This window comes from Myxine glutinosa, chromosome 4 (genome assembly GCF_964187855.1).
Source record: "Myxine glutinosa chromosome 4, kmMyxGlut1.1, whole genome shotgun sequence".
Taxonomy (NCBI): Eukaryota; Metazoa; Chordata; class Myxini; order Myxiniformes; family Myxinidae; genus Myxine; species Myxine glutinosa.
Window position 1 is genome coordinate 68,001,912 of NC_136264.1, and position 24,110 is coordinate 68,026,021.

Here is a 24,110-nt window from a genome sequence, read left to right on the forward strand (position 1 = left end):
CTGGGTCCTCGGGAACTTTTGGGTCTTCTGGGTCCTCGGGAACTTTTGGGTCTTCTGGGTCCTTGGGAACTTTTGGGTCTTCTGGGTCCTCGGAACTTTTGGGTCTTCTGGGTCCTCGGGAACTTTTGGGTCTTCGGGAACTTTTGGGTCTTCTGGGTCCTCGGGAACTTTTGGGTCTTCTGGGTCCTCGGGAACTTTTGGGTCTTCTGGGTCCTCGGGAACTTTTGGGTGTTCTGGGTCCTCGGGAACTTTTGGGTCTTCTGGGTCCTCGGGAACTTTGGGTCTTCTGGGTCCTCGGGAACATTGGGTGTTCTGGGTCCTCGGGAACATTTGAGTTCTGGGTCTGGGGAACTTTGGGTGTTCTGGGTCCTCGGGAACTTTGGGTCTTCTGGGTCCTCTGGAACTTTGGGTCTTCTGGGTCCTCGGGAACTTTGGCTCTTCTGGGTCCTCGGGAACATTGGGTGTTCTGGGTCCTCGGGAACATTTGAGTCTTCTGGGTCTTTGGGGTCTTAAAGGGTGTTCAAAGGTCGAAGGGGGTTTAGTTGAAGTAGTGTGAAGAGTTAAAAGATACATATCAATAGTACGTAATATGTAATTAATGAATTAATTAATAGACAAAAAGTATGACAGACATGCTACACACACCTCATCCATTTACAGTCAGTCATTTTGAAACTCTGCATAGTTTAGTTCAGTTGTTTTGCATTGAATCATCTTCTCGTGTGAAAAAATTATTCTAAACTTTTGATGATTAATAGGCATGCATTTTATTCAAATTGTGGATATATTCCTTTGAGCTTTAGATGTTTTTTATGGGTGCAGATAAACGTCTTGCACAAGCCTGCATATGAATACCCAAAGGATCTTAAAGCCAGTGGAGGTCGCTTACGAGTGGGTTACGTCAGCTCGGATTTTGGGAATCACCCAACATCACATCTGATGCAGTCCATACCTGGCATGCATGACAAAGACAAAGTAGAGGTAAGTGGAGAAATAACTTTTTGTGCAATTGTGCTTCCCCTCTCGAGGTGTCTGTGTGCTCTACTCTTCCAGTGTAGCAGTAAATTCTGCACTTTGCTTTTAAATGTCCTTCTGCTGCAGGTGTTCTGTTATGCATTGAGCCTTGATGATGGAACAAATTTTCGGGCAAAAGTGGCGTCTGAAGCTCACAATTTTGTGGACTTGTCTCAGGTATTTGCTGCTTCATTTTAATGTTGCAATATTCTACTGTTTGATACGTGACCTGTTCTGTGGGAAGGGTACCCAGGCTGTACCTGTAAACCTTAATTACCGCACGTATGCAAAGCTGTTCACTTCTGTCTATCTGGCCATCTGTCTGCAAACATGTTTATGATGGAGGAACAACTTGATTTCAATAAATTTTATGTTATATTTTGAACGAATTGAAAAAAAATCTGTAGTTTAGAAATAGTACTTTTGGCTCCGAATTTGTCCTCAATCGTGCATCCACAGAGAGGAGTAAGATAATCTCTTCACTCTTGCACAATTCCCCACGCCTCTTTTTAACTAGAGTTAATATTTGGAGCGAAAAACCCCCCCAAAAACCATCAAAGATAATACAATACACACATCATTATGATATACACAAGCATGATTATGTCGCACACAAAAATCATTATCGTATAAACAGACACGCACACGTCAGTATCTCTCTCTCTCTCTCTCTCTCTCTCTCTCTCTCTGTCTCTGTCTCTGTCTCTGTCTCTGTCTGTTTCTCTGTCTCTGTCTCTCTCTCTGTGTCTCTCTGTCTCGTCATCTGCAAGAGCTAACGGCAGAACATTATATGTGTACTTCAACATTTGCTATATTTTCTGGGTTACTGTTTGATTGTTCCCTACCCAGAGGGGAATATAGGTGTGCTCTGTGTCTGTCAGTCTGGTCTGTCCATCCAAACCTGTGGTTTCTATGCCTTTTTCCCATACCGCTTAACATATTCAACTGAAACTTGTTACGTGGCTTTATTTTAAAGGTAACAAGTTTGAGTTTGATGGTGCTTTATCATTAAAAAATAAATTTGTTTTGGTTTTACGATGCAAAATATTGGGACCAGTAGGGGACATGTATTGAAAAGCAATTCTCCTGTCTTGCCAACATCATTTTGTTGCATGTGAAGAGGTCTGGACCTGGAGGCCATTTCAGGGAAAAAATTTTTTATTTTTTTTTAACTTTCCTGCATCAGAGCTTTTAATGGCCATTACAGCAATACCCCGGCCTACGTCATTAATTGGTTCCATAAGCCGTGACGTAACTCGGTTTTTGACGTAAACCGGGCGTAATGCCTTAAAAATGCCTTAAAATGAAGACAAACACCGTAAAACCCAAGCCTTCATATTATTCATCCAAATGACGGGAAGAGACGCCTTCGGGATGTTCTTAAGTGCCTGGGGGTTCGCCGCATGATACACCAAGAGCAGCTTCAGCTTGAAGTCGCCGGTGCAATTACCCCCAAGCATTAGCGTTAGCTGCTCCTTCACGACTTTGTAGTCTGGCATGGTCTTCTCCTTCGAGATAAAGGATCTGTCGGGCATCCTCTTCCAAAAAAGGCCCGTTTCGTCGACGTTGAAGATCTTCTCAGGCAAGAATCCCTCGTCCTCAATGATCTTCTTCAATGTGGCAGGGAATTCCTCGGCGGCTACGGTGTCGGCAGCTGCGGCTTCGCCCTGAATCTTGACGTTGGGTGACCTGTTCTGTGAATACCCAAGGTGAAGCGCCGTTTAAAGCGTGCAAACCACGCTTGGAAACACTAGCACTATCCTTCTTAGGACCCATGGCTAACACAGACACAGTAAAGGAATAATCACAAAAATAACAGCGAAAGGCAAAGCAAGCATGCAACCGCAGCACAGGGCAAATTGCATATGGCGTCGCCTTTGTTTTGAATGAGAACCAGCAGCTACGTGTACGTATACTGTACGTACATTTAAAAAATATTTTTAATGTGCTTTTTATTGTATTTTAAATTGTTTTTTAGCTTTTTATTGTTAATTTTTATGCACTATTTTTTTTATTTTAAATATATTTTTAAGGAAATATTAATTTTTTCACGTCCTATTATGATGTAGGAGTGACGTAAAGTCGCACATAATGACGTTCGCTGAACTGAAATTTACTCTAGAAGAGTGGCGTAAAGTCGGATTTGACGTAGGTCGAAATGGCGTAAAACGGGGTATTGCTGTATATGGATTTCTCATTAATCGTGTGTGGACTTTGATGCGTGCAAAGAGGGGTGGTGGAAAGATGTTGTGGGTGCTTGGTGGATTAAAATGTACATCTTTGTGGCACAGGTTGAGACTGCAACTTGTCTTACAGATTGCTTGCAATGGCAAAGCAGCTGATCGTATTCATCAAGATGGTATCCATGTCCTCGTCAACATGAATGGATACACAAAGGGAGCACGGAATGAGCTGTTTGCTTTGCAACCTGCACCCATCCAGGTATTTACAGAAGTAGGCCTGTAAAGTGGAAGACAACTAACAATGGATGATTGTTCCTCCCATCATTAACCATGGCAACAAATGTCTGATTTGTTGAGCTGAGCACTACTTTATTTTACTTCAGCACTACTTCAGATGATTTGCATCATTTTGACCTCTAGGCAATGTGGCTTGGTTACCCGGGAACGAGTGGAGCTGCTTTCATGGACTACATCGTCACAGACTGCATCACCTCCCCCATCGAACTGGCTTCTCAATACTCCGAAAAGCTGGCGTATATGCCCAACACATTCTTTATTGGAGACCATATGAATATGTTCCCTCATCTCAAGGTTGGTTGGTGTTTAAAAAAAAAAAAAAAAATCCTTGTCCTTTAATAACATGCAGTGCAACCAGTTTTGTATTGTGTAAAATATTTTTCTTTACAAAGTTTATTTTTGCTTTGGGTACTTTGGTTTTTACACTTTTATGCCTTTGTTGACAGTCACCGGATGTATTGTTTTTGAGTTGTCCGTCCGGCTGTCCGTGTATTCATCCATCTGTCAGTGATAGGTTTTCCTCACCACGATAACTTGAGAATGGCTGTAGGGATTCCACGGCTGAAGCCGAGTGTCCATTTTGTCGAGAAAGCCACAATCTTGTGGGTGGAATACATTGTTGAATGTGCATAATGTCCAGGAGCTTTGTATTAACAGCAGTCTCTCTTGATGTGTGCAGGAGAAAGCTGTGTTGGATCTGAAAGGGAGTGGGATGATCCATGATAACCGTGTGGTGCTCAACGGAGTTGATCTCCAAGCATTTCTGGACTCTTTGCACGACACTAAAGTGGTCAAGGTGAGGATATGCAAAACACTGGCAGAGCGTGATACCCATGCAATGCTTTTAAGAACTCGTTGAACTTGTTTTCCAGTTAGATACACAATGGTCTGGATGATGGATTTTGAAATTAGAATGTGAGGGGAAAGTCTTAGAGAGGTTGGAATTTTTTAGCCTCAATTCAAAGTGCTGTTGGGGCAAGAAATTCTAGCTTTGGCTTGGAATCAGGAATGAAATGATTGGCAGAAGCTACAGTTGCTATACTCGCTCTGAATTGATACACGAAAGGCAGATACACGAAAGGCATGGCCAGCCAGTCCCCAATGGTAAATTGTAAACCCAAGTTGTGATTGCATAAAAGTAGTAATTTGGTAAATATTTTCAGGCTTTGTTGATGTGCGTGGCTTTTCTGCATTCCTTTGCATGAGCTTTTCATCGGCAAAGTTCATTTACTTGGCCAAAGTTGGGCCATATCCAGAATCTCAAATAATCCACGAACGACATAATCATCTAAAAAATAGTTTTGATTTTCTCAATATAAGAGTTTTCTTTCTTACAAATGACATTTAAAAACAAGAAAAAGAGCAATCAGAGATTGCAAACCCTCGCCAGGATGTATTTTCGGTGGTTTTTAAGGCTTTTGTGTTAAAACAAATATGGCGGCCAAACCACGTGACCGATGACGTCATCATTGTTTTGACCAATGACATTCAACGTAATTTGACCAATGACATTCAAAAAAAAAAAGTTGCCTTTTTTTCTTGGACAACGACTTCATTTGTATAACTTTTTTTTTAACACCCGTGTACATCTTGGGTGTTCCTGTGTCCTTCATAACCGGTGTTATGTCTTTGCTGGCAGCACAAAGGGCTGTGGGAATTTTGTACTGCAAATGCATAAAATGTAATTTGTTACAAGAAACTAAAATATTTCAGGGAAACCGATTTTTTAGAAGCCAAGAAACTTATATAAATAATATTTAAAAGAAACTAATTCTATAGATTTTTATGGGTGGGTGTTACGGATTCGTCACTTCCATTGTTGGGGTTTTCCTCCACTTGAAATATTTCTGATTCTACGTACTATTATTGTCTTCCAAAGGTTTATTGTTTATGAACTGTTTTCAAAAGGTAAAAATAATTAATGTTTTAAATTAAACCGGAACCGGAACCGGACGACGAGGAAGAAGAAGAAGAGGGCGTGGCGAGGAAAGTCGGACAAGACGCGTGGCTTGTAGCTCCGTAGCGAGCGTTATTGAACGAAAGTCGCGAGTGACTTGAGTTTCCTTGAAAGGAATTTCCTGCGATAGGTGTTATCGCTGGAGGATTGAGAAACCTGCGTAGTCAGTTTTGTTTAGGCGTGGAGGTTCGGAAGAATCCTCGCCAAGTCGCTTCGGCTCAAGTAAGAGCCGTCGGCCATTTTGAACCTCGCTCTTCGTTCACCGAAAAAGGTTTTACTATGCGTAAGCTTTTCTCACCCTCCTGTCGTCTGCCGGGGATGTGTGTGCGCAAAAGCGGCGTTTGAAGATTGCATTGCGGTTCGCTGATTGAACTGTGAACGTGCACGTCTGGATCGCGCCTTTGGGATTTCCCTGTCCGCCGCCAGTCTGTTTTTGGTTTGGACCACGTGACTGTCCACGCTTTGCCTACGCCTCATTACTCGCCTCTTCGCCTCATCGCCTCATCACTACTCGCAGGAGGGGATCACCTTTGAGTTATAGAGACATTGAGGAGGGTTCTTTTTCATTCACTGGGAGCGCAGTGAGTTATCTTACTTTAGCTGATGGTACCATCTTAAGAAGTATTGAGTGCACTTTGATTGCTATTGGTTGTACCGTTATTCTTGTGTGTGATTTTTAATACAACATTGGTTCGTTTATAATCATTGGTGTGGTTTCACTATTGATTACTGACACAGAATAACATATTTTTCTGCCGTGGCTCCTCTCGGGGTTCGGAGGTATACCGAGACCAGGAGGTCGGGGAGGAACACGTAGCAGTGGGACTAAATGGATCAGGAAGCACCATAATCTAACTGTGCAGTTGTCACAAATTGGACGAAGCACCATTTGCAAATATCTACTGGATGATTAAACGAGCTTCAGTGTGTGCCCTTTTGGTAGTTTTGGCAAAACGTCTCCACTTGGGTTTGCTGCATTCTCCCTCCATCTCCCCCTGATTCGCCTTCCTACCCCCAGTCTCCACACCCCCTCAAATTCTCCAAACGCCATCGGTGCCTTTGTTGTAATTATGAATTGCGTTCTTGCTCCGAGCTTGGTATGTCATTTTCCTTGATTCTTTCCTTGTGACAGCTGAAGTACCAAGATAATGGTGAGAATTCCGAAGCTGCCATGTCTCTGCCCATCATCCCAATGAACTCTGCTGCTGAGGCTGTCGTTAACATGATAAACACTGGACAAGTTCAAGTCAGCATTAACAACTTCATTGTCGGCAATGGCTTGGCAACGACACAGGTACAAATCTTACTTACCTGTCCTGACAGTGCTTGGGCTGTATTTCAAATAGACTCGTTACCGTCACGTTAACGCCACTGTGTGATCATCGTGTTTAGCGGCAGGTGCCGTAAATTTGGTTAATGTCTCTCATCTGGGTCTTATGCTGTTACTTGCCAAGAACCTGTTCTCACGGGTGGGATAATTCCTTCAGAATGGGTGTTTTATTTTGACTTGTAGCACCCTTTCCCATCTGCAGTGGCACTGTAGCAGACATATCGGCATAGACAGAATTGGGGTTCTCCCCATTCCCGGAACCCCTGGTACTGAATATTTTGTTTTACCCACTGAAACCTCCCTGTGCACATACTTGGTACAACTGACAGTTTTAACTCATTCCATCCAGCAGTTTAGTCATGCATCTCAGTTAAATGCGTGTAAACGTGCATACGCACTTCTTGGATCCTAATAACGCGCGCGCGCAAACACACCGTTACTTTTTCCAGAAATATGTGATCACAATTTGGGGTGCATATTATCCACGAGAACTAAAATGAAAGCTCGATTTCTCCAGATTACTGGGTGCCGCCAACTTAAAAGTACAGTGCATTGTGGGATATCTTGTGCGACATTGATCTGCAAAATGGAGAGTTTTATCTGAAAAGTGCCCTTGATATTATCGTGCCGTCGGGTCATTTCAAGTGTCATAGCAAAGGGTATGAATACTTATGTCAGTGATATTTCAGTTTTTTCTTAATAAATCTGCAAAACTTTCTAAAATCCTGTTTTCTCTTTGTCATTTTGGGGTATTGAGTGTAGATTGATGAGGGAAAAAATGAATTTAAACGATTTCAGCATAAGGCTGCAACATAACAAAAAGTGAAAAAAGTGAAGGGGGTCTGAATACTTTCTGAATGCACTGTATGTTGCCTGGTGGTGTAGTGATATGGGTGGTTTAAGTTGTGGTTACAGATTGATTTAAAGCTTGTTGTATAGCATGATCATTTTTCAGTGATTTATTGCAAACTGATTTAAGACGTGATAGTTAGCTGGAGGGTCAGCCTGTGCTTTTTCCCCTTTTTTAGTTCCCTATGGCTTCTAATTCATTCCCACTGGTGAGGACAAACCTTTCGTTTTTGAATTTATTTTTTTTGAATCTGGCTTTTCAATTTTGACTTTACCTTTGAACGTTAAGTTCTCTGATGCTGCTTTTGTCTATGTGAGATAAATCAGAGGTTGTGCAAACAAATGTGTGATGTCGGGTTAAAGAACTCCGTAGCCAAGCAAACCTTTTACATTGTCTCGTCTTTCACGCCACCTTGGAGGCTGCTTGCTTGTGTCGATTCTTTAAACGCACGTCTTCTGCTCCTTGGTATTTTGCGACACCCGGTGGTGGGACTTTTTATATAGGTGTGGCATGGTAAGATGATGTGCACATGCAACTAACCACCCTGCCGCCGTCGTTTGGCCGTATATAAATTGTCGGCACATGCCTTTTTTTTTTTTTTTTACCTCTGCCACCAAAGGTGGATGGAGGTTATGTTTTTACCCTTGTCTGTCTGTCTGTCTGTTTGTCTGTCTGTTTGTGAACAAGATATCTCAAAAAGTTGTGGATGGATTCGGACAAAATATGGCAGAGGTTGGGTGTTTGACAAGGAGGAAACGATTCGATTTTGGTGAAGATCTGATTATGGATCTCGCGAGATCACGGCGAGGTCACGTCTTTTCGAAGCTGTTCCATGCGCTCACGCTTTCGAAGCTAAGTGATATTTCTCAATTGTGTTTTTGTCGAGACTGTATCTATCTTTCGGTGTCTGTACCTATAGCGTATCTTTTTGGAAAATTTTCGGTGCTAATTTTTCGTCCATGTATACACAATCGTCGGTTAATGCGTATCGAGTATTCTGCGGCCTAGTACTCGTAGGCTTCGGTTACCGTACCGTCTCCGACCTTGTGGTTTTGTTTTTCTCTCAGCGATTCGTCGAATGCGCTGAAATTATTTTCGTTCTCTGTTTCGTCCCAGTCGTTCACCCCATACCTCCTTGTTTAATATCTCTACTCACAAAAAAAAAAAAAACCCCAAAAAATATTTCCTTCCCAGGTCTTATTCGTTTATTTGTTGTTCTTTTTGTTCGTTCGTTCTTCGTTCGCGATCACGCGATCACTTGGTTAGAAATGTATAATCTCTCCCCTGAACAACTATTTTCTCTCATATATTATAACACCCTTTTCTTCTTTTCCTACAAAAGGATGCTTTCGTCTTGCTCACCAAATTTATTCATTCCAAAAAATATATATAATACCATCTCTTACAGTTCCTCCTTTCTACATTCCCTAAACTATCCAGAACTCCACCCCTCCTCCAGTGTCCTCAAACGTATTTTTGACTCGAAGGTCTCAAACTCATTTTGCAAAAAATGTTCGTTTCCCATGAATCGTACACTTTTCAAAATCCAATCTCACCCCTCCCCTCCAAATCCTCCCCATCACCCATCCCTTTCAAATCTCCCCCCTTGCCCCTTCCCTCCCCTCCCTCCTAAACTCCCCCCACACCCCTACCCTCCGAGACTCTCCCTCGCTCCTCCCCTCCTAGACTCTCCTCTCACCCCTCCTCCTCAAAGCATCCTCCCTGCTTCTTCCCCCTTCCAACGTTCACCTTCATCTCCCCCAACCTTCTGCCTCGCTCTTCCCCCTCCTCAAATAACACCTCACTGTGCCTCACCCAATCTCCATCAAACCTTTTGTCCGCCCCATTCTTCCCTTTCTCCAAGCTATTCTGAAATCTCTGAAATCTCTGACACACCTTCAACAGCTCTCCCTACCTCTTCCTCCTCTTCCACATCTTACCCTACCCCTCCCCCCCCTGTTCTGGACCCGATGCTCCCCCTTCCTCTTCATTAACGGTATGGACCTCAAACATCCGGGGCCTTCGCTCAAACCTGACTGACCTCTCCATACAGGTTGCTTCTGACAAACCAGATGTGATCTGCTTAACAGAAACTTTCCTCCTTCATGATGTCTCTGATGCCTTGGTATCTCTCCCAGGTTACTCCCTCCTCCGGTATGATAGACCTGAGCCTCGTCCTGGAGGTGGGGTTGCTATCTTTATAAAAAACTCTCTTCCTCACTCGCCCTCCACTGCCCTCTCTCCACCTCACCCCCAGGAATACCTTTGGCTACGGCTTCCCCTTTGCTCCCACCTTTTGTTCATATGTGTGTTGTACCGTCCACCAAACAGCGATGACTCCATCTACATCTCACTGTCTGATAATATGAACCAACTTCTATCTACCCATCCCAACTCTCTTTTCCTCATATGTGGTGATTTCAATTGTCACCATGCCAGTTGGCTGGGTGTGGGTACCTCTCTCACCAGCCATGGCTCTTCAGCAAAGGACTTCTGCGACTCACTGGGACTGACACAATCTGTCAATTTCCCGACCCGGATCTCAGTCAACGGAGCATCTTCTCTTCTGGATTTGGTTATGACAAACTTCCCTGAAAATGTCTGCTGCTCTTCTTCTGCTCCAATCGGCTCATCTGATCATGTGCTTGTCAAAGTGGACATCTCTCTGACCATTCTCAGAGAGCCTCCTCAGCGTCGACGAGTCTGGCATTTCACTCAGGCCAACTGGCACGGTCTTCAAGCAGCCATCAATCATCTGGACTGGTCTCCCATCTCTACCGCCTCTGACATCAACTCATCCTGGGAATTCTTTCAAAGTAAATTGCTCTCTCTCATGCACAGATTTATCCCATCTCGTCTTCAGTTGTCATACCCTCCCTCCCGTCCATGGTACACGGAATCTTGTGGTGAGGCTGTTGCCCTGAAACAACTTGCTTTCGTCTCCTGGAAAGCAAATCCAACGGAAGGAAATCTCATTTCCTTTCACAAAGCCCGAAACAAGTGTGTGTCCACCCTCAGGAGAGCCAGGAAACAATATCTCACCGTTCTCAAGACCGAACTCTCTTATCTGTCTCCCTCTTCCAAATCCTGGTGGCGTCTGGTCAAATCTGTTTCTGGTGTTTGTTACCCCTCCATCCCCTCCCTCACCTCAAACGGCTTAACGGCTGACTCCGCACGTGAAAAAGCTAAATGCCTCAACTCTGTGTTTGCCTCTAAATCTTGTGTCCCAATCCCATCCCTCTCTGTACCCACCATACCCAGTCGTACCCAGCTGCTCCTGGACTCTGTGTCCTTTCCTCCTGACAAGGTGGAAAAGTTTCTGTCAACCCTCGACTCTGATTCTGCAACTGGTCCTGACGGCATCAGCCCACCGGTCCTAAAATCATGTTCTTCTGCTCTTTCACTCCCTCTTTCTGTTCTCTTCACCCTCTCTTTTGCTCAAGGTCATCTGCCATCTGCTTGGAAATCAGCCAACATCACCGCTTTGCACAAAAAAGGTGCAAAAACAGATCCCAGCAACTACAGACCAATCAGCCTTCTCCCAATTATCAGCAAAGTCATGGAATCCATCATTGCTTCAGATATGAAATCTTTCCTCTTCTCCAATGGCTTGATCTCTGATCATCAATTTGGTTTCAGACCTAGTCACTACTCTGGACATGCTGCTTCTGCTTTCTCAACAATGGATGGAGGTCCTCAACGCCAAACAGGAAATTAGAGCTGTCTCCCTTGACATTTCACGTGCCTTCGATACGGTCTGGCACCCTGCTCTGCTCACCAAACTCTCCTCCTTTGGTATCCATGGAAATCTCCACGCATGGCTGGTGGACTTCCTCTCTGGTCGTAGTCAACGTGTGGCCCTGAATGGGTTTCTCTCATCTCCTCTTCCTGTTCAGGCTGGAGTTCCCCAAGGTAGTGTTCTGCGCCCTGTGCTTTTTCTGGTCTTCATCAATGATCTCTCTGACTCTCTTGAAAATCCTCTCTATCTCTTTGCTGACGACTCTACTCTCTGTCGCTCCATTCCTCATCCCTCAGATCGGCAGTCTGCAGCCGCCTCACTCTCTGCAGACCTGGACAAAATCACAGACTGGGCAAACAAATGGAACATGTCTTTCAATCCTGATAAATCTCACACTCTTACGATGTCTCTCCGAAAATACCGACTGGAAAACCCTCCCATCCACTTTCTGAATAATCCTCTCCAAGAAGTTCTGCCACTCAAGCTTTTGGGTCTCACTATTTGCCATGATCTTTCCTGGGAAAACCACATTTCAAATCTGGCCTCCAAAGCCAGTCGCCGACTGGGCATCCTCCGTCGTGCGAAGTCCTTCCTTGGCACACCTGAGCTCCTCACCACATACAAGGCTTTCATCCGCAGCTCTATGGAATACTGCTCTCCCCTCTGGTCTGGTGCTCCTGCCTCACACCTAGCCCGTCTTCACGCTGTTGAAACCAAAGCGTTAAGAATCATTGGAATCTCCCGCGATGAAGCTAACTCCAAGGGCCTTTCACTCACTCACCGCAGGCAGGTTGGTGGTCTTTCCGTCTTCTACCGACCCCTCTCTGGGCTCTGTCCCCCAAATATTCCTACAGGTCGCACAAGATCTGCCTGCAACCCTCTTATGGTTAAACTGCCAAAATCAAGACTTTCTGCTCACCTTCACTCCTTCATTCCTCTTTTCTCCCGCCTCTGGAACAAACTCCCTCACTCTCTTCAATCCCACTGCACCCTCCAGGTCTTTAAAACAGCTGTTCACCACCATCTCTTATCCTCCCCCATCCAAAACCTTGATCTTTTCTACCCCCGCTAATTTCGGTCCCCTTGTGTTTTATACCTCTCCCCCCCTCCCTCCCCCTCCCACGCCTCCTGCCCCCAAGCCCTCTCCCTCCCACACTTCTCCCTGCTCTCAAATGTTGTGGTTGTGTGCCTCCCCTTCTCTCCCCATCTTGTCTTCCGCTCCCTCTTTTTGTGTGTTTTGTTTGTCTGGTTGATTTGTTTGTGAAATAAATGTTAGCTCTTTCACGAGCCTTGATTCAGTATACAAAAAAAAAAAAAAGGATTCAGATACGACATTTATTTAATTTTTAAGTGATTCTTCACCATTGAGAGATCGGGAGAAAAGCGATATACTGTATATATATTTCTACATGTTATTTAAAAACGTTGTGGACGAGTTAGGACGAAAGTTGGTGGACGAGTTGGTTCGGTATCGAGAACAAGCCGATTAGATTTCGGTTCAGGTCCGAATCCAGATCCGGCCGATCGGTGGGATACAAAACATGAACTGTTCAGCCTGGCAAGGTATGCGCTCTACCGAGTGCCGTTCTAGTTTTTATTTTATTTTTACTTGTGAACTTCATTTGGACCAGAAAGTTTCCCAAGCAATGGCGCATGCGATGCCAATTTGTCATCTCGATCCTTGTAACCATTTGCGTTTGCTTACAATGTCTGCTTTTGTCATTCATTCTTTTTGGGGTACATAACTTGTATTTTGGGTGTTTTTGCTCTTAATCCATAGATTTTGCTTTCTCACAATACTAAAGAGGTGGAGAGTGCTGCAAAAAACAAACAAACAAAAAAAATGCTGGACACGACTGTGGGTCGTTTTGATTCCACCTTTAGATTCTCTGCTTTGCTCCTTTTGATTCCCATTTGTTCCTTTTTCAGTGTTTTCTGCCTTCCCCGTGTACCTGTCGTTGATGGTCCTGTGTGCATTTTTAAGTGAAGTTAATAATATTTTTTTTGTTTTGATGATAGAAAATGTTGTCATGCTTGTGGTCAGCAGCTCAACAATAAGGCTGCGACAGGGGAAGAAATACCGCGGACGATCCTTGTGACGACTCGCTCACAGTACGGCCTGCTTGAGGATTCTGTTGTTTATTGCAACTTCAACCAGCTCTACAAGATTGACCCAGCCACCCTGCAAATGTGGGCCAATGTGAGTCGCTATCAGCTCCAAGTGGTCAATTATCGATTGTAGCTCTGTGAATTGGTCTCACATTAGTATTTCCAATTCTGGTGTATTTACCTCATACTTTGGAGTTTTGTTTTCGACCTTGCTTTGTCATCGAATAGGAAGTGGTCACGGCTTTTGTTTCCCAACCCCCACTTCGTGCCCAGATATTGAAGCGCGTTCCAAACGGCGTTTTGTGGTTGTTGCGCTTCCCGGCCGTGGGCGAACCCAACGTCACGACGCACGTCCAAAGTCTGGGTCTGCAGCCTGGACGCATCATTTTTTCGCCCGTGGCACCAAAGGAGGAGCACGTGCGCCGTGGCCAACTCGCGGACGTGTGCCTTGACACGCCGCTGTGCAACGGGCATACCACGGGCATGGACGTCCTTTGGGCTGGAACACCCATGGTGACACTACCAGGTGGGACTGTGCTCTTGTTCTGAAATGGCGATGGTGTTTTTTCCTCGCATTTTCCCAATCGGGCAATGACTCGCATTCAAAAACTACCTTTTCAAATATTCAATATCTTGTTATTGGAATGGGTAACATGAAGGCCCAAAGGAAACGATTTTGATTGGTTTTATCAGCCCAAATTAAATTTGGTCACCCTTTTAACAAAAAGAACAACTAGTGGGGCGGCTTAGCCCAAATATTCAAAAGAATTGTGCATTTTGTGATACAAGCACCAAATTTGGCACAAATGTACATTAATATGTTGCGAACATTTTCAGATATTGGGCCACTTGAAATTCCGTAATTTTTTTTTTCAAATTTTTTCAAATTTTTTTTTTCAAAATTTTCGGGTGACACCGTCACAATTTCGGTCTTCGAGGCCGGCCGATAGGCAAAGTGTGACCGGAAAGGACGAGGTTCTCCTGACCACGTGGCCCTCGATCTGGGAAGCGAGAGGCGTTCCATTAGTGGACGCGCCCCTCACGCCCGACTTTTGGGCGGCCCCGGCAGGCCGTTTGTTTTGACGTTCCGTGACAGGCCCCGCACCCCCACCTCCGGGCCGACCGGAAGCTTGTGCTGAGTACATCATACCTGAACAACTCAGTGAGGCAGAACACAGCAGTGCACACCAGGGTGACCCCTTCAGTGCATAAACCAATTAACCTGTCCACTGCAGGGCATATAGAAATGAAGTTATTTTCTGCATATAATAATAATATAAGTTCAGTTCTATATAACAATTTCTGTTATCACCACTACCACTACAACTACCACTACTACAAGCTTTGTCTGGAATTTTGTGGACTAACAGACAAACAGACATACAGACAAGCTGGGATCAAAACATTACCTCCTTCCACCATTGAGTGTAGAGGTAAACATCATGGAAATTATATCATGCCCTAGATTTAATTCATGCTTACCCGTGTATTTGCTTCACTGGTTCACAAGGTCTTTTGCATACATGTAATTCAGACTCTCGTCTTCATTGCTGACCACACAATGTTCGCAACATATTAATGTACATTTGTGCCAAATTTGGTGCTTGTATCACAAAATGCACAATTCTTTTGAATATTTGGGCTAAGCCGCCCCATTATATCGGCCGGCCTCGAAGACCGAAATTGTGACGGTGTCACCCGAAAAATTTGAAATTACGAAATTTGAAAAAATTTGAAAAAAAAAATTACGGAATTTCAAGTGGCCCAATATCTGAAAATGTTCGCAACATATTAATGTGCATTTGTGCCAAATTTGGTGCTTGTATCACAAAATGCACAACAGGTTTGCTATGCTGCTACACTAAACCAACCCAATAGTTTGTGGGAGATGCTCGTTTTTGCATCCGTTTGTTCCCTTCTTCCTCGGCAGCCGAGACGCTGGCATCACGCGTCGCGTCGGCTCAGCTCACGACGTTGGGTTGCTGCGAACTAATCGCCGAGAGCCGGCAGGACTACGAGGACATCGCCGTGCGCCTCGGCACCGACACCGACTAGTAAGCCTCGCTTTTCATTGGCCGGATGCTTATCCGCATTCTTGACGGGTACCCGTGGAACGACCGCACGGCCGAGGTTATGATGGCAACGGACAATTGGCCACAGGAGCTCGGCCATAAACGTTTGCTTGTGCAGTTGATAATGAATTTGCCGACCATTCGTCCTGGTGAATGAGATGTTGTATTCATTCCTTATGACTTTGCTGAGGGTGCTGTGAATGATTCTCATGAATTTGGTTTAAGTACTGAACCACCTCTAGAGGCCATTTGTCCCCGCAGAGCAGGGGTCGGCCTTTTTTGGGCACCGTGGCCCCCTTTTTGAGGCAATGTTTTATGGCCGGATGCTCTTGGGCAGTTTGTTAAACCATCACTTCTGTCCTCTCCCATCCCTTCCCTCTTCGTACTCCAGCCTGAAGAAGGTACGTGCGAAGGTGTGGCGTCAGCGTCTCACGAGCCCCCTTTTCAACGTGAAGAAGTACTCGGCCGACCTCGAACGCCTTTACATGCGCATGTGGGAACATCACAATGCTGGCAATTGGCCGGATCACCTGACATCTCCGTTCGATTGATACCTGTTGTCGGCACTTTACCCCTACCTGTCATGACTGCGTTCACAAAGGATTGTTTGTGTTTTAGATGAGGCTGGAAGCTTGAGTAGGCGACATTCTTCATTGAAAAAAAAGGTGTACGATTGCTGCCTGATTTTATTATGGGGATGAATCGATGAGTGAATGACTTGAATGCAAGAATGGATGTGACAGTTTGTACATTGACCATTTGGACCGTTGTTCGTGCTGAGCCCCTCCCCCCCCCCCCCCCCCGCCATGTTTGTGGTTTGTAACTTATACGTTTGTGCGTACGTCGTGCGTACAAAGTCGGCCTTTGTACAAAGCTTCAGCCAAGAGTTGCTCGTTTCTTCACCGTTTGACCCGGAGATCGGTGGTTCCAAATTTTTTTTATTTTTTTTTGGGTTTCGTCCCGGATGTTTGGCTACATTGTTGCTTGCTTTCTCCACCTGTGAAAGCAATCGATTTCGTCGAGGCAATGATGGTTTTATTTAGATTCACAATATTTAAAATTTCTTTTTGTTTTTGTCTTGTTTGGTCGGGGCTCGGAAAAGCGTACATGTGATTGTTTATCATGAATTTGATTTATCAAATATTGTGTAATATTTTAAAGTATTGATGGAGAGATTGTTTTTGGGGGGGGGGGAGTGGGAGGTGCGAGAATTGCGGAAGAACCCAACATGTTTGAACTTACTTTTCCACACTATGCCAAGTGATTCTACCTTTTCTGAAATTTGGAAATAAATGGGTTTGTGTTGCTCATTGTTGGTTACTTTTCTTGAAGTTGAACTTTACAAATGCTTGAAATATGTAGAGCCACATTGAAGACTATTTTGGAGCAGAAAGGAAGTTTTTGTGCTTTGTTTGAAACATCAATGGGAGTGTACACTGTGGGTTTGGGGAATTAGGAAAGCTTTGCAGCTTGAGATGTGGGATTGGGTTTGTGGGGGAAATGCAGCATTGGGATGGAGCAGTGTGTGGAATAGGGCAACCTGGTCCCAGGGGAGAGCAGTTTTACATTGAGCTCTGGACAAAGACCATGATTGGGACAAACAGAGGTCACAATTGGCAGTACCATATTGCTCAGCACTAATTTTGTTTAATTGCTGAAATTGGAAGAAATGCAAGTCGGAAAAGGTGAATATACAATTTCCAGTGAGAGCAGGATGATATTGAAGGTTGCTGAGGTGGGTAGCGAAGGCTTTTGGCCCAAGTCTTTCACGAACCGACTGGCTACGGCTGAAGTTTGACAAGGTAGGAATTTGTCATTAGCTCAGGGCACCCGTGATAACTCGACTGTTCTTCACGAAAGACATGTTTAACAATCACAGGTTTCAATCACAAATGCGAGCAGATTGGGCACCCGGCTTAACGTTCATCCAAAAGATGAAGCTCTTTAAATACCCCAATCCGACATAATTCAACAGGTGGGTCTGGAATGGAGCTGAGGTAAGTGTCCATTCTACCTTTGCAACATCTTATCCGACAGGTGGGCACGACGTATGCACTTTAAACGGAATAAACGATGCAATTGGAGCGAATCTGGCAATTTCAAACGAGCAGATGAGATAGCCGGCTCAACGTGGTGTCCTGAGATGCAGGTGAAGGAGCACCGATGAGATGCGATCGTTTCGCTGAGCTGATTATTTGCTCACCTGCAACGTAAATAGCGCGTCGTCCGTCTGACAGTGTGTCCATCTGTCCGTCCGACAGTCTTTGTCCACCCGTCCGTCTGAGTGTTCGTCCATCAGTCACTGTAAAGCGTCACCACCCGTACCTCCGTCTGTCCGACAGTGAGTCAGTGTCCATCAGTCAGTCAGTCCGTCCGAAAGTGAGCCAGTCTGACAGTAAGGCTCTCCGCGTCTGTCCACCCATCCATCCGCTTGACAGTGAGTCCGGCCGTCTGTCCACCCGTCAGTCCGACAGTGAGTCGGTCCGTCCTTCAGTCTGGCCGTCTGACAGTGAGTCGAGTAAATCCGTCCATCGGTCTGTCTGTCCGTCTCTTCACCCGTCCGTCCGACAGTGAGTCTGTTCGTCTCTCCACCAGTCCATCTGACAGTGAGCCAGTCTGTCCGTCCGACAGTGAGTCTGTTCGTCTCTCCACCAGTCCATCTGACAGTGAGCCAGTCTGTCCGTCCGACAGTCATTTAGTCTTCATCCGTCTGGCCACCCGTCCGTCTGACAGTCCGTCCATCCTTGCATCAGTCAGTCTGTGTCCACCCGTCTGTCCGACAGTGAGTCGGTCCGTCTATCCATCATTCAGTCCGTCTGTCCACCTGTCTGTCTGACGGCGAGTCAGTCCATCTATCAGTCAGTCCGTCCGTGCATCAGTCAGTCTGTCTGTCCATCTGACAGTCATTTAGTCTGTTCGTCAGTCTGCCCACCCGTCTGTCTGACTGAGTCAGTCCGTCTGCATCAGTCAGTCTGTCTGTCCGTCCGACAGTCATTTAGTCTGTTCGTCAGTCTGCCCACCCGTCCGTCTGACAGAGTCAGTCCGTCGGTGCACCCGTCTGTCCGACAGTGTCAGTCCGTCCATCTGTGCATCAGCCAGTCTGTCTGTCCTTCCGACAGTCATTGAGTCTGTTCGTCAGTCCGCCCGTGCATCTGGCCACCCGTCCGTCTGACAGTGTCAGTCCGTCCATCCTTGCATCAGTCAGTCTGTCTGTCCGACAGTGAGTCAGTCCGTCCATCCATCATTCAGTCAGTCTGTCTGACGGTGTCAGTGCATCAGTCAGTCTGTCTGTTCGTCTGACAGTCATTTAGTCTGTTCGTCAGTCTGCCCACCCGTCCGTCTGACAGTGAATCAGTCCGTCCATCAGTCAGTTCGTCCGTGCATCAGTCAGTCTGTCTGTCCGTCCGACAGTCATTTAGTCTGTTCGTCAGTCTGCCCACCCATCCGTCTGACAGTGAGTCAGTCCGTCTGTGCGTCAGTCCGTTTGTCCGACAGTGAGTCAGTCCGTCCATCGTTGCATCAGTCAGTCTGTCTGTCCACCCGTCTGTACGACAGTGAGTCAGTCCGTCCATCCATCATTCAGTCCGTCTGTCCACCCGTCCGCCTGACGGTGGCAGTCCATCCATCAGTCAGTCCGTCCGTGCATCAGCCAGTCTGTCTGTCCTTCCGACAGTCATTGAGTCTGTTCGTCAGTCCGCCCGTGCGTCTGGCCACCCGTCCGTCTGACAGTGAGTCAGTCCGTCCATCGTTGCATCAGTCAGTCTGTCTGTCCACCCGTCTGTACGACAGTGAGTCAGTCCGTCCATCCATCATTCAGTCCGTCTGTCCACCCGTCCGCCTGACGGTGTCAGTCCATCCATCAGTCAGTCCGTCCGTGCATCAGTCAGTCTGTCTGTCCGTCTGACAGTCATTTAGTCTGTTCGTCAGTCTGCCCATCCGTCCGTCTGACAGTGAATCAGTCAGTCCGTCCGTGCATCAGTCAGTCTGTCTATCCGTCCGACAGTCATTTAGTCTGTTCGTCAGTCTGCCCACCCGTCCGTCTGACAGTGAGTCAGTCCCTGTCCACCCGTCTGTCCGATAGTGAGTCTGTCCGGCCATAAACACTTGCAACTTCTCCGAACATGCGGATGGGATTGTGACCAAATTTGGCTAAAATGATATTTGGTTTGTTGTTGCTGAAGTTTGTTCATGGGCCTGAAACAAAATGAAGTCTTATGATATGATGACGTCAGTATGAATCTACCTGGTGTCCCGTCTCGCAACCATTGGAATTGGTTTAAAATACCTTTGCTTTAGTCGGTGTAGCATACTGCTTTATTCTACCAGGTGAGCTCCCAGGGGTATTGTCCCTATTTTTTCAATCACAGGTACAGGTAGGTCCAGTGAAGACGCTCACGTGCACACTGACCACCTGTCTTTAGGGGTCGTGGTCCGCGCGCTGTATAAATGCCCTGTGGAGCTCTCTCGATGTTCAAAACGTGTTTAGACGAGGATTAGTTGACGAACGAGCGGGAGAATCGCAGACGTGAGTCAAGCAAAAGTGATGAGTTTGAGAGGATTCATAGGGGGAAAGAAGGCTCGAGTGACGAGAATAGACGGGTGAGGGCGCTGTGCTCGGGCAGTCGGGGCTCCTCGCCTCATCCTGCCAAGATCACGGCCTGTCCGGGCTCGCGGGACCCAGCGAGCCCTGGGGACGGACACGCACGATCGGGGAAGAGGACGAGGCCCGAGGACGAGGACGACGACTCGTCGGGCCATGGGTGAGAAGATCGACATCAACTCGGCGAGCGCTGCCGAGCTCGAGCAAGGCCTGGTCGGCGTGGGGCGCCGCAGGGCGCAGGCCATCGTTCGCAGGAGGAAGGTAGGCCTCGTTTTCCACACATTTAATCATTTATTCCTCTCGGACAAGACATGTCCATGTTGTACACGCCTCGTGCTCTCGTCACGGCCGTTATTTACGGTTCTAGTTGTTGCCGAATTTTCGGGCCTTCGCTGAATCCCTTTCGTTTTTGGCGTTTTCCGTTTGGACTGTGTCTGCCTCGGCTTGTCCTTGTCTGCGGTACACAGTGGTACAAGATTGCCCGGAGAGTGAGTGCTTGAGTCATTATCGACATATTTATATTTTGAGGATGATAAAGCGAAAGGAAGAGCCCGTGTGTCCGTCCGCGCTTTGTCTCTTCGCCACGTCTCACCTCCACGTCCCACCCGTCACTCTTCCTTGATTATCTGCAGGTGTCTGCACTGTGTCTTGACACGCACAGCTCGAACATCGCCCTTTCTCTGGCGAGGTTTGTCGTACTAAAACGACTATCAAGGCCGGAGCAATTTGTACACGGACAAAGGTGATGGCGAGTGGTGGAACGTGATCGATCGAAGGGATCATCATGTGTACTGTATTGGGGGATTGATGGATGCTGTCCACGTGATCGATCGAAGGGATCATCATGTGTACTGTATTGGGGGATTGATGGATGCTGTCCACGTGATCGATCGAAGGGATCATCATGTGTACTGTATTGGGAGATTGATGGATGCTGTCCACGTGATCGAAGGGACCATCATGTGTACTGTATTGGGGGATTGATGGATGCTGTCCACGTGATCGAAGGGACCATCATGTGTACTGTATTGGGGGATTGATGGATGCTCTCCACGTGATTGAAGGGACCATCATGTGTACTGTATTGGGGGATTGATGGATACTGTCCACGTGATCGAAGGGACCATCATGTGTACTGTATTGGGGGATTGATGGATGCTCTCCACGTGATTGAAGGGACCATCATGTGTACTGTATTGGGGGATTGATGGATGCTGTTCACGTGATCGAAGGGACCATCATTTGTACTGTATTGGGGGATTGATGGATGCTGTCCACGTGATCGATCGAAGGGATCATCAATCACGTGTACTGTATTGGGGGATTGATGGATGCTGTCCACGTGATCGATCGAAGGGATCATCAATCACGTGTACTGTATTGGGGGATTGATGGATACTGTCCACGTGATCGAAGGGACCATCATGTGTACTGTATTGGGGGGATTGATGGATGCTGTCCACGTGATCGATCGAAGGGATCATCATGTGTGCTGTATTGGGGGATTGATGGATGCTGTCCACGTGATCGAAGGGACCATCATGTGTACTGTATTGGGGGGATTGATGGATGCTGTCCACGTGATCGATCGAAGGGATCATCATGTGTGCTGTATTGGGGGGATTGATGGATGCTGTCCACGTGATCGATCGAAGGGATCATCATGTGTGCTGTAATGGGGGATTGATGGATGCTGTCCACGTGATCGATCGAAGGGACCATCATGTGTGCTGTATTGGGGGATTGATGGATGCTGTCCACGTGATCGAAGGGACCATCATGTGTGCTGTATTGGGGGATTGATGGATGCTGTCCACGTGATCGAAGGGACCATCATGTGTACTGTATTGGGGGGATTGATGGATGCTGTCCACGTGATCGATTGAAGGGATCATCACGTGTACTGTATTGGGGGATTGATGGATGCTGTCCACGTGATCGATCAAAGGGATCATCATGTGCACTGTATTGGGGGATTGATGGATGCTGTCCACGTGATCGATCGAAGGGATCATCAATCACGTGTACTGTATTGGGGGATTGATGGATGCTGTCCACGTGATCGAAGGGACCATCATGTGTACTGTATTGGGGGGATTGATGGATGCTGTCCACGTGATCGATCGAAGGGATCATCATGTGTGCTGTAATGGGGGATTGATGGATGCTGTCCACGTGATCGATCGAAGGGACCATCATGTGTGCTGTATTGGGGGATTGATGGATGCTGTCCACGTGATCGAAGGGACCATCATGTGTGCTGTATTGGGGGATTGATGGATGCTGTCCACGTGATCGAAGGGACCATCATGTGTACTGTATTGGGGGGATTGATGGATGCTGTCCACGTGATCGATTGAAGGGATCATCACGTGTACTGTATTGGGGGATTGATGGATGCTGTCCACGTGATCGATCAAAGGGATCATCATGTGCACTGTATTGGGGGATTGATGGATGCTGTCCACGTGATCGATCGAAGGGATCATCAATCACGTGTACTGTATTGGGGGATTGATGGATGCTGTCCACGTGATCGAAGGGATCATCAATCACGTGTACTGTATTGGGGGATTGATGGATGCTGCCCACGTGATCGAAGGGACCATCATGTGTACTGTATTGGGGGATTGATGGACGCTGCCCACGTGATTGACTGGTGGGCCGAATGAACGACGAACCTCTGGTCGAGTAGCTTCCTGCCTCCTGCTTTCGATGGATGCCTTTGCACTGAGGGTTGTGGATTAATGAAGAGTTTGCACTGTCAAAAGGTATGGAGGGTTCTTTCACTCAGAGGAGGTGTATGCAATGGAAAAGGTAGTGGCAGTCGATACGGTACATAGATTTAAATTTGAGTTCGATGGTTACCCAGAATCATTGGCAGGAATGGTAGGTAACTGCTCGGTATGCATCGGTGATTGTACACCTGTGCTGTGATTGTGACGTCTGTGAGAGCGGCTCATAATAAATAAATAAAAGCCCTGGTGATGTCCCCGTGCCGGCCACACCGTTCTCTCCGCTCCTTGCTCCAGCGAATTTAAATAAACACGCATCGAATTGATGGTGGCGATAAAGCACAGGCACGGTGGGCCAGATGCCCTCCTCGTGTCTTTATCGTCTGCTGTGATCACTAATGGACGAGTGCAAATAGTAGAATTGGACCAAGCTGAGGAAAACGTACTTTTTCCACAAAACGAAGGACGAACAAGCAGAGAGCTGAGCAAATTTGGAATGGGCCAGATTGCTAAAAGACGAGAATGATGACCATTTTTGGCTTGGTGAGAGGTCCGGTGAAGACCGACGTGTCCCTTACTGTTTATGGTGAGCGGAATGAGACCTTTGTGTGGGATGTTCAATATTTTCAGAGTTGCCAAGTCCAGGTGTTGATGCCATGGTTATGGCTCCGAATGGATTTTTCTTCTCCTTCTCCGATCCTGCCAGCTTTGGCCTTGCATGCCGAAAGTAGCCGATGATGATTCGATAAGAGGAACGGTGACAGACGACGTCTGGTGGGCATTTTTTGCGGCTTTGAGATGCGGTCGTTCCAGGGTAGTTTGTGGTCCCTTTTGGGTTTGCGGAAAGCATTTGATTTTACCTCTGGTAGTTGGATGTAGCTGATCTCTACATTCTTGTACACCGACGATGCCTTATGTATAAAGCATGTACCGTGTTTGTGCAAGGAAAAACCTTTTTGAACGGACACTCGGTGTCCTGAATGTGGTTTTAATGATAATTTTTTATACATTTTGATCCTCCTGACGCCATGTTTAACCTCAAATGAAACATTGGGATTTATTTATCTGTTGTAAATGAAGGCAGATTTGGAATTGGTTCATCTTTGTGTTTGCTTTGCATCGCTGCACCTTTCTTCACGAGTTGGGTTAACCATCAAGGTGTACGTTTTTGATGATTCCTGACTTGAGCGCGACGTGTTCAGATACACGCGATGGTCGTGATCA

The 24,110-nt window shown here is 46.4% G+C and overlaps 2 protein-coding genes across 14 annotated transcripts in view; both read left to right on the forward strand.

Annotated features, from left to right (window-relative positions):
- Positions 1-16,861, forward strand: part of OGT (O-linked N-acetylglucosamine (GlcNAc) transferase) — a 97,412-nt gene extending 80,551 nt beyond the window's left edge. For 4 of the 13 annotated variants that reach the window (XM_078775853.1, XM_078775851.1, XM_078775859.1 and 1 more), the window contains exons 13-23: positions 823-981; positions 1,102-1,191; positions 3,331-3,456; positions 3,618-3,788; positions 4,174-4,290; positions 6,584-6,745; positions 7,810-7,839; positions 13,415-13,570; positions 13,753-14,005; positions 15,410-15,533; positions 15,943-16,861. In XM_078775853.1, the coding sequence (XP_078631979.1) occupies positions 823-981; positions 1,102-1,191; positions 3,331-3,456; positions 3,618-3,788; positions 4,174-4,290; positions 6,584-6,745; positions 7,810-7,839; positions 13,415-13,570; positions 13,753-14,005; positions 15,410-15,533; positions 15,943-16,102 (1,548 nt within the window). In that variant the 3' untranslated portion in view covers positions 16,103-16,861. The remainder of the gene's footprint in view (positions 1-822; positions 982-1,101; positions 1,192-3,330; positions 3,457-3,617; positions 3,789-4,173; positions 4,291-6,583; positions 6,746-7,809; positions 7,840-13,414; positions 13,571-13,752; positions 14,006-15,409; positions 15,534-15,942) is intronic. The other 9 variants (XM_078775854.1, XM_078775852.1, XM_078775861.1 and 6 more) reach the window with 3 other exon arrangements.
- A 3,247-nt stretch (positions 16,862-20,108) lies between these two features.
- FBXW7 (F-box and WD repeat domain containing 7) overlaps positions 20,109-24,110 on the forward strand; it is a 541,360-nt gene continuing 537,358 nt past the window's right edge. The window contains exon 1 of the mRNA XM_078775834.1: positions 20,109-20,412. Within this exon, the coding sequence (XP_078631960.1) occupies positions 20,308-20,412 (105 nt within the window). The 5' untranslated portion in view covers positions 20,109-20,307. The remainder of the gene's footprint in view (positions 20,413-24,110) is intronic.